This window comes from Gopherus evgoodei, chromosome 11 (assembly GCF_007399415.2).
Source record: "Gopherus evgoodei ecotype Sinaloan lineage chromosome 11, rGopEvg1_v1.p, whole genome shotgun sequence".
Lineage (NCBI taxonomy): Eukaryota > Metazoa > Chordata > Testudines > Testudinidae > Gopherus > Gopherus evgoodei.
In genome coordinates this window covers 67,186,210-67,196,948 of record NC_044332.1, presented here as the reverse complement: position 1 = coordinate 67,196,948, position 10,739 = coordinate 67,186,210, and the positions used below count along the sequence as shown (strand labels likewise).

At 44.4% G+C, this 10,739-nt stretch overlaps 1 protein-coding gene across 1 annotated transcript in view; it reads right to left on the bottom strand.

Moving 5' to 3' along the window:
* Window positions 1–797: 797 nt before the first annotated feature.
* Window positions 798–10,739, bottom strand: part of STEAP3 (STEAP3 metalloreductase) — a 35,849-nt gene continuing 25,907 nt past the window's right edge. The window contains 3 exon segments of the mRNA XM_030580805.1: window positions 798–4,923; window positions 4,926–4,955; window positions 4,958–4,967. Of these exon segments, the coding sequence (XP_030436665.1) occupies window positions 4,679–4,923; window positions 4,926–4,955; window positions 4,958–4,967 (285 nt within the window). The 3' untranslated portion in view covers window positions 798–4,678.

Sequence of the window (10,739 nt, the reverse complement as noted above, 5' to 3'; positions counted from 1 at the left end):
GGGAGACCAAACACATTGCTAAAAGCCCTGTATAATAAGGAAAGTGTCAGAGAGCTGTACCTGCAGAGGCTAAACTTTAGCACAGGAATTTAAATTAACTCATTAAAATCAATTTACAAATTAGCTCATTAAAATGCAACACTGTGGATCTAGAAGTGGTAGATCTGTTATCCCACTTCCTTGAGGTAGTGACTAAAGCAGTGGCTCTCAAACTTTTTTACTGGTGACCCCTTTCACATAGCAAGCCTCTGAGTGTGCCCCCCCTATAAATTAAAAACACTTTTAAATATATTTAACACCACTATAAATGCTGGAGCAAAGAGGGGTTTCGGGTGGAGGTTGACAGCTCGCAACCCTCTCGTAATAACCTCGCAACCCCGAGGGGTCCCGACCCCCAGTTTGAGAACCCCTGGACTAAAGGAACTGAGGCCAAAGAGGCAGTATGAAAGATTGCATCTTTCCACTCTCATTAAACTCATCCATTGTCTCCTTCTTTTTAGCTCTATATTAAGGCAACTTTTTGCTTACTGAATTAAGCTCTGCTATTCTTGAGGTGCTACAGCTTGTATAATATCCATAGTCAGCACCCACAGAAGCCTATGTAATTAAATATCTATTACAGCTGTAACTAATGCAAATATGTGGAATATTCCCTCCTAGACTCATATGACACAGAACTGACACGTCTATCAGAACATTGATCCTTCTAGGTAGTATCTTCTCCCATCACAATAGCAAATACCAGCTGCTTACGTTAGTGTGTTTTGTTTCTCACATTTAAATCCTGGACAATCATGTCACTTTATCGATAGCTTTATTTAATAGAAAGATACTTTAGATTAACATGGAATTGTCTATAGAAAAAGAGACAGCACACAAGAATGAGCGAGTAATGATGCCATTATACAGGCACAGTCATTCTATCTTTATAGAGCTGTAATTGTAAGACTAAGAGGGCAATGATGAAAGAGGATTAAAACTGGTCCTGTTCTCACAGCTTTGCAATAGGTTCTTATACCCCAAAGTAAGCAAAACAGAAAATAAAAATACAAACAGCTTGCCATTTCAGTTATAAATCTTGCAACAAAATATACAAACACCAAGTACAAAATAATAACAGTAACAAGGAAATGTTTAAGCTAACATTCCTCCATCCCCTAGCTACATCAAATAATGCAATGGGGAAAGAAGTTAAAAAGGCAAAGAGCATTTCCAAAGAGCATTTCCAAAGTTTTCTTTACACATTTTAAAAAATATTATTTCTACAAAGTCAGAATAAATTATTCAAAATTTTAGTATCAATGATTTAGAATACAGACCCCAAAGAGTAGAGCCATTCTGAAAGTTGCATGAGTTAGGACTTAGGTTCTGTAGGTAGAAAAATTGGTCCCAGGGTAGTCAATTTTATTTTTTGTCAAGGTCCAAATTTCTTGATCAAGGTATAGGCAAGATCCAGACTCCAAAGAAAATAATAAGAAACTCAACAATAACAATAATATGTCAATACAAATATTTTGGGATTCAATCAAAAGTGACAGGTGGTCCAGATTTGGCCCATGGCCCACTATTGACTACCCCTGATCTACAGGTTCAGCCCTACCACTTCTTGTTCCGTGAGTGGTCCTGCTGATGTCAAACCCTGTGTCTCAGTCCAAAAGTTATCTTGATATAAAAAAAAGGTTTTTTTGTTTTTTTTAAAACACACACTGAAGACAAAGCCTAAGGCTCATGCAACTTTCTCTCCCCCACCTCTTTTTTTGCTAACAGTGTAACAGTCTACCAGGTTGCCTGCTGCAGAGGAGTGAGGAAGCACAGATGTGAGAATAAGCATCAGAATCAGGATTCTTTACCTTAGCCAGAAAATGTGAAAACTAGTGATTTTATGTTAGTTTTGCCTGATGATGAAATACAGCAGGAGGCTGGAATGAGTAAGTGGACTGAATTCAAATTCACTTCCAGGAGTTAAATTGAAGTGGATGGAATTACACCAGAGGTGATTTTGGCTCAGACCTCTCGCAGAAGCTGTAATTTGCCATTCAGTTGCACATATTACTGTCAAAATCTATCTGCTTTGTGAGTAACATTAGCAGATAATGATCTGGCATGGAGGGGTTCTCGATAATTCTCCTGCCCTGAAAGGCACAACAGGGACACACAATAACTCCCTTCTTCTTGAAGGATTATTATGTGATTGTGAAATCCAGCACACTGACTCTTGTCTTGATTTCCTTGTATTCATTCGGAAGATATGGTGTTTTGAGATTCCAGGGTGACTCTTACACAACAGCAGAAATACCTGAACATCATCGGGAGACTAATAGTAGCAGCTTGTAAGTCTTACTCTCTCCAACAGTTTAAGGCTGAACAGCAAGTTCTGATCAGCAGCAACTTTAAAAATTCTCTGGTGATTCAGGTATTGACACCTGTCTTCAAGGCACTGTCCAACACAGCAACTTGTGTACTTTACTCCATTGTAGGAAACAAGGTTATTACAACCAGATCCTAATATCTTACTTTGTTGTCATTCTTCTGTTTCCTCTTGATTCTCCTTTTAAAGGATCTGTGTAAAGCATGGCAAATGTTGTAGACAGACAAGTTGTAATCTCTATGGGGCAAAGACCGTGGATTTGTATGTGTTGTAAAGCCTCTATGACATTGTTTGTTTTCAATCAAGAATGGTGTATTAATTTAGACTGTGGACAGTCTGAACAATTGTGTGTTAAAGAAAAATGAATATCTGATTCTGATTCTCCACTGCCTTGCACAGAGTGTGGGCATCATTCACTCCTGTGCTAAGTAAATGAGAAGTTCTGCCAAATGATGCTAGTATTTTTATTTCGCGTGTGCATAGGCATCTAGCTAAGCAATGGCATTTTCAGTGGTGTGATGCAGTTCTTCTAGGACACCGTTGACTTGACAACGTACGACATTGTCTGTGTTGTGCTTCAGCTGCACAAAGGGCTGTCACAAAGGCCCCAGTGATACTGGTTGGCTGCACAGAGACATTGCCTGGTCCGGAACCCGTTCAACAGGGACCATTGGCGACGGGGCAGGTCAAAACCAAGCAGGAAAATTGAGGGGTTGGTGACGAGGGACTGGTTGGGGATTATAACAGATATCCATTTCTCTCACCAGAATGTTTCCGCCCTAACATCCTGATGTGGCAGATGAGACCATAATGGATGATGTGATGGCAAACATGCAGCTGGTGGTTTAAAAAGGTCATTGTGCAGCGGCAGGCTTAAGTTGGCATGTACTTTCTCCAGTAACCTGCCAGTGGCAACCTCTCGTCTGACAGGAGGAGGAGCAATATTGCTCAGAACTGGAAACCGTGGGAGTGGAGTCGGACGCAGGGTGCCAGAGATGATACACATGGAGGCATGTAACAGCGTATGATGCTAGTGTATGATACTCACTTTGTAACTGAGTAAATGACTCTTGAAGGTGCAAGGTACTGGAGAATCAGGCCCATAATGTGTAGCTGTGTTGGTGTCCATTCCATGACTGAGACTTGGTCAGAGACAGAGGAGTTTTAGCCTTTGTGAGAATGTTCACAGCTGTAAAGTCCCATTTTTTGGAGGTTCTGGATCTGTCACAGAGAGGGCAGACGTGTCATTGCTGGTGGTGAAACAGATACACCTGATAGTTGTTGTTGTAGATGTAGTTGGACACGTTGATTTGAGTTAATAAGCGTAGTTTCAAACAGCGTCGGCCCATTATTCACTGCTAATTCAGCTGGCAGCTGTCATTTCCCCAGTGCCCAGAGTCAATATCGTGAAGCTGCGAGTCCTTTTGGAGCTTATCTTTACACACCTTCCATTAGGGGATGCACTGAACTTTGGTTTCACATCGCTGAGAACGTGTGATCGCAATGACCACTGCGGATTACACTAAGGTGTAAATGCACTTCAGGCACGGCGCTGTCTTCAAAATCTATTATAACTTTTGGAATAAATCAACTCTTCCAACTGTACAAATATGCACATGCATCGCCCACATCTACAAGATCAAAAAATGCACTGTTCACATTTGAGAAAGTAGTGAATACTGAGATGTGCCATCCAATTGTTGTCTCCAGGGGTCAGGTTTGAAGCAAATCCCACAGTTCTCCAAGTCACTGGATGTTTCTGCTATAGTGGCAGGAGTTAAGTAGTTTATGTTGAGATTTATACTGTCCTCATCCAGCTTCCCATGTGGAACAACCCCAGGGACTGCTCACACTGCTCAGAACCATTGTTTTGGTTTAGCAGCAGAGTCAGATGGTCCATCAGGTCACATGCAGAAGGAGTTCTTCTCATAATCATATGGGATACAAATTGTCCCCCCTGCTATTTAAAAAAGAGAGCAGCTGGGGCCCCAGCAGAGAAGCAGTACAGAGTACCACCAGCTACTATCTCAACTGACCAATATGACCTATAGAATTCCATTTGTTTTCTACATATATTTACAGCTGCTCTCTCAAATGTCATGATGATTTTTTAAGGCAACAATCATGCTAGCAAATCAGCAATATATTTTAAATATTACTGCATAAACTAATTTAACATTAACTGATTTTCTAAGTCACCAACTATGAGTATCAACCCACAAGGCAATTATACCAAACATACACAATTATGAAAAACCTCAAGAAATCTTCATAGTGCTTTGAAATTCTCCATCATAATAGAAGGCTTTGCTACACATTACTGGAACTTTCTCCGCTTGAATATTCACCAGTTGCACTGGGCAGTGTGAATTTCACGTACCTTCCCTTTTCCCAGCCGTTCCGAATGCGCCGCAGTCTTTGGTGGATACAGGGCAAATGAAAGAATATTTTCGCTAAGATCACAGTACATGGCACTAGTAGTGTGAGTGTGTAACTTGGCGGCAGATAGAATTTGTATTGGTTTTCATCAAAGGCCCTTGTCCATCCAAAGGTGAGGTGTGTAGGGTGCTGACTACCAGGGCAATAATCCAAGGGTAGACTACAAGGAAAAGAAACACGCTATTTACTGAGGTGCCACACTTCTCACAGTAGTAATACTTAGCATAAATAAAACCCTGAACACTTACATGGCACTTTACTAAAGTAAGACATTCCCTGTCTGCAGGGCATAATAGCTAAAGATTCAAAATCCCTTCCCACTGAAGTCAATGGGGGATTGGCCATTGGCATCGCTGTGAGCAGGACCGGGCTCTAGACAAGGCATGCATCTTCGATGCGCAGTATAACCATTAACGAACTCTCACCACCTCTGATACGTGCTATCCTCCAGTTAGTGGTGGGGAAACTGGGTGTACAGAGGGTGAGTGAATAATTGAAACAGAAACAAGCTGGTGTAAATGATGGCCTGCAGTGGTTTCCCTGTCTCCCTCTGGGTTTGTGCAGGTCCCACTGATAGCTGCAACTGGGACAATCCCAAGTGTATGCTATGGTGGAAGCACACATTAAATGGCTTGTTTTTAAGAGGCCTGCACAGCCAGCATCTGCTGCAGAGCCACTTATTGAGGAGCCTAAATATTGACTTAGGCGCTTAACTTTAGCCTCCCAAAATCTTGATCAATGCTTCTTGTTAATCATAGCCAAGAAACACTGTCTTCCAGAAGCCAAGCTGGGTGATTGGGGAATGCGCGGGAGGAGGGGCAGCAGGAATGATGGGGTGAGTAAAGATCAAATCATTCTATTTGGGAAACAAAAATCAGCTGGGAAAATTGCTGCTTCTAAAATGTTTCCTCCTGGTTTGTGAATGTTAGTCGACAGTTATACCAGATTTCTCAAAAGTAACCTGGTTAATAATGACAAACAGACCAACTGTACCTGTTCCTCAGTGTAATTAACTGGGCATTTAAAAGGATTGGGAGGTGGAGTCTACTTCCCTATAAGTGGTATATAGCTAGCTAGTTAATGACCCACATCATTCTGAGCACCTTAGAGACATTACTGGATTTCATCCTTACACACCATTATGATTTAGGTAAATATTATCCCCACATTACAGATGGGGAATGTATCCATGGTTCTACAGGAAGTCTGTGGCAGAGTTAGGACTCAACATGGGTTTGCTGAATGCCATTGCAGCACTGTACCCCTAGAGTATCCTTCACACCAAACCCATCCTTCCTTCCTACACAAAGTCTCATCAAATTCCTAAGCCTAAGCGATAACAACCCCCCCTCCCAACTAGATGAGGAGAGGTTCATCTTATTTGAAAATTAAGAATGATAACTAGCCGGAATGTGCCCTGATTGCAGTTGTAAGAGACAGTGGCTCCTAACAGCAGCAATCGAGTCATCATGGCTCATACATCATTTATTTGCTGTTAGCTCTCACTGGCAGCCAAATTCCCTGGGTGAAAAGTGGCAGGAAGTACCAGCTTATGACTAATCTTTCAGAGAAAAGATTAAAATGGGGAGGAAAAATATGTACCAAGTGAAGCAATAACATTCCGCATTAGGCAAGGTGTTCTTTTGGAGAGTTAATCCAAAAGGGTTTTCACATAACTTATGGCACTTGAGGCTGAAGTTAATTTTTTTCCCCCCTTCAGTTTCTTTTAAACAACTGCTGGTAGAAGTGAAGCAGAAGCAAAAGTTAGAACAAAAGGAGACAAAGTATCACAGTGGATCAGTTAGTATTAAATGAAAAAAAGCCTACCTTTAAATCACCCAACCAAAACACTAATAGGCAAGGAATTCCTAGATAAGGCTGTACTCAGTCCAGAAGCATAGAAGTTCCTTAGATGCAACAGTGGGCTAATTTATGTTATACAAATGAGCATCTATATAATAATATGATGTCTGAGCCTGATCCAACTTCCACAGCAATCAATGGGCATCTTTGATCGTCATGGGAGTTGTATTGGGCCCTCTGTCCTCCTGCAATGTGTGTGTGTGTTGTGTGCTACTGCCCTCCACTGGCTAAAGTGTCAGTATGTGGGATCAGCACTGCCAAGTGGCTAAAACATGCACATAAGCTGAGACACCAAGTCATTAGGATACATCTACACAGCAACAGAAGACCTGCGGCAGTGAGTCTTAGGCCATGTCTACATCTAAAATTTTGCAGCGCTGGTTGTTACAGCTGTATTAGTACAGCTGTATAGGGCCAGCGCTGCAGAGTGGCCACACTTACAGCAACCAGCGCTGCAAGTGGTGTTAGATGTGGCCACACTGCAGCGCTGTTGGGCGGCTTCAAGGGGGGGTTCCGGGACCGAGGAGAGCAAACCGGGAAAGGAAACCAGCTTCGCTGCGGTTTGCTCTCTCGGTCCCGGAGCCACGCAGCAAACCGCAGGGAAGGAGACCTGCTTGCTCGGGGTTCCGGGACCGAGAGAGCAAACCGGGAACGCCGCGGTTTGCTCTCCTCGGTCCCGGAGCCACCCAGCAAACCGCAGGGAAGGAGACCTGCTTGCTCAGGGTTCCGGGACCGAGAGAGCAAACCGGGAACGCCGCGGTTTGCTCTCTCGGTCCCGGAGCCACCCAGCAAACCGCAGGGAAGGAGACCTGCTTGCTCGGGGTTCCGGGACCGAGAGAGCAAACCGGGAACGCCGCGGTTTGCTCTCTCGGTCCCGGAGCCACCAGCAAACCGCAGGGAAGGAGACCTGCTTGCTCGGGGTTCCGGGACCGAGAGAGCAAACCGGGAACGCCGCGGTTTGCTCTCTCGGTCCCGGAGCCACCCAGCAAACCGCAGGGAAGGAGACCTGCTTGCTCGGGGTTCCGGGACCGAGAGAGCAAACCGCGGCGAAGCTGGTTTCCTTTCCCAGTTTGCTCTCTCGGTCCCGGAACCCCGAGCAAGCAGGTCTCCTTCCCTGCGGTTTGCTGGGTGGCTCCGGGACCGAGAGAGCAAACCGGGAAGGAAACCAGCTTGATTACCAGAGGCTTCCTCCTTCCACGGAGGTCAAGAAAGCGCTGGTAACTGTCTACATTGGATACCAGCGCTGGATCACCAGCGCTGGATCCTCTACACCCGAGACAAAACGGGAGTACGGCCAGCGCTGCAACAGGGAGTTGCAGCGCTGGTGATGCCCTGCAGATGTGTACACCTTCAAAGTTGCAGCGCTGTAACTCCCTCACCAGCGCTGCAACTTTCTGATGTAGACAAGCCCTTAGAGCCTAAGTCAACTGACTGGGGCTTGCAGGGCTCTTGCTGCAGGGCTAAATAGAGCAGTGTAGACATTTAGGCTCGGGCTGGAGCCTGGGCTCTGAAATCCGGCAAGCAGAGAGTGTCTCGGAGCCTAGGCTCCAGCCTGAGCCCTAATGTCTACACAGCTGTTTTTAGCCCCACAGTGCAGACCTGTGAGGATGAGTCATTTGACTCCAGCTCTGAGACTTGCTGCCATGTTCGTTTGTTTTGCTCTGCAGACGTATCCCTAGTAGGGTGACCAGATAGCAAGTGTGAAAAATCGGGACAGGGGTAGGGGGTAACTGGCAACTATAAAAGAAAAAGCCCCAAATATCAGCACTGTCCTACAAAATTGGGACATCTGGTCACCCTAATCCTAGAGGCTGCTAAATGAATGCATATGTTGCTACTTTAAGGTTGCACATGCAAGCGAGTTTTTGGCCAGTTAAGCACCAAAAGCATATTTTAACAGAGTAAGAGATCAAACACTACAAATATACGGTGCTCACACTACTGAATGAGGCCTGAAATGATCCAGATGAGAATTGGATAAAAATAATGCCTGGATTTGTATTTTTAAAAATTGCTGATGGATAGAACTCTCAGAAGACCCTCGGCCAATTTTATTTGCCTCAAAGCAGGCAAATAAAGAGCACTGAACTTGGAATTTCATTTTAAACACATCACTGATGAGGCTAAGATGGGAGCAGAGCTTTGATACTGATAGATGCTCAATTTGCACCTTTTCAAATCTTTCAGTCTTTTCAAACATTTTGTACAGCATTTTGAATATGAAGAACTATGTAAATCTCAAGTTGATTATAACTCCTAAACACTTTGGATAAAGTGTCTGCACTGTATAGTGACTGCATCCAGAGACAGTGAACAAGAATATTTATATTCCACCATGCATTCATTTAGCAGGAAAAAAACATCTGCACGTGCACTTTCACTGCTAGTGTGCAAGGATAACAAATGCATCTATTACTGTTGGTTAGTTTCTCCAACTATCAGGAAATGCATTGCCAATTTGCTTAAACACTAATCATCCAAAATTCCTCATTGAAAATCTAGAAATTAGGATTCCAAAAAAGTTTAAACTTGCTTCTCCAACAAGATACGTCCACAGGCAGGAAGTCTCAATACCTTCATTGCCTTTTCTGCATTCCAATCAGCTGGGCAGCTTGTGTTACAAAGTCGTATTGTTATCCTGCACTTACAGAAATATGTAAGCGTAGGGTTCCCATATTTGAACTTCCAAAAACAGGACACTCCATGGGGGGAGGTAGCCCTGCCCCCTATCCACTCCCTCCACTTCCCGCCCCCTGACTGCCCCTCACAAAACCCCCAATTCATCCAACCCCCCCCTGCATGTTTCTCCTGACTGCCCCTCTGGGACCCTGCCCCTAAGTGCCCCCTGGGACCCCACCCCATCTAAGCCTCCCTTCTCCTTGTCCCTGCTGCCCCTCCTGAGTGAGTGAGCTGAGATTTCCATACACTAAGCCTGCCAATCATAATGCAGGGGCCAGGAGCTATTTTGGGATAGGGAGTCATTTATTTGTTTGATACCAATGCTAACACATTGTTAGAATGAATTGAGGATGGTTGCCAAAGGGCCTGTACTATGCTCTTATTAAATACACTAGTAAGAGACAGCTGTGCTGGCTTCCAGGACCGTGTGTGCATGGTATGTCTACACTGCGATAACAAACATGAGGCACCAAGTCTCAGAGCCTGGGTCAGTTTACAGGGGCTCAGGTGCAGGGCTAAAATAGCAGTGTAGACGTTATGACTATTATTTTATGCTTATCCTGTTTTATTTAAGTTCTTTCACTAAGCCCATCACTGGGATAGATGAGCACTTTTTTCTGAGGCCATCAAAGCCAGACCCTTCTGGCCATTTAAAAAGCAATCCCATAGCTACTGGGGGTTTGCAATGGAGAGACTCCTGTATGTTGATGACCCACCTACATGACAACCCAAACCCTGAAATGCAGACCAAAGGAGACCTGTTCTGCTCCCGTTCTGATGAGCGGCAGTGTGGTCTAATGAACACAGCCCTGCAAGAGAATTCCCCCTCAAAGCCTGGCTGTATCACTGACTCGTGGGGTAGCTCTGGGTCAGTCACAGCCTTGCTGCCTGCCTTAACCCACTTGTACAATCAGGATAATGCTTGCCTGCCTCACGACAGTGCGGCTGTGAGGCTCAATTCAGTGTGTTCGTTAAAGCGCTATGTGAGGGCCAAGCATTAGTAATGGAAATGCTACGTTATTCCTTTATGTGCTTCCAGTTGTTCATCTCCATGGGCTCAAGGTGCCATTACACAGATTACATAAGAACATAAGAACAGCCATACTGAGTCAGACCAAAGGTCCATCTAGCCCAGTATCCTGTCTTTTGACAGTGGTCAATGCCAGGTGCCCCAGAGGGAATGAACAGAACAGGTAATCAGCAAGTGATCCATCCCATCACCCATTCCCAGCTTCTGGCAAAGAGGCTAGGGACACATCCCTCCCATCTTGGCTAATAGCCGTTGATGGACCTATCCTCCATGAATTTATCTCGTTCTTTTTTTAACCCTGTTTTAGCTTGGCCTTCACAACATCCTCTGGAAAGGAGTTCCACAGGTTGACTCTGCGTT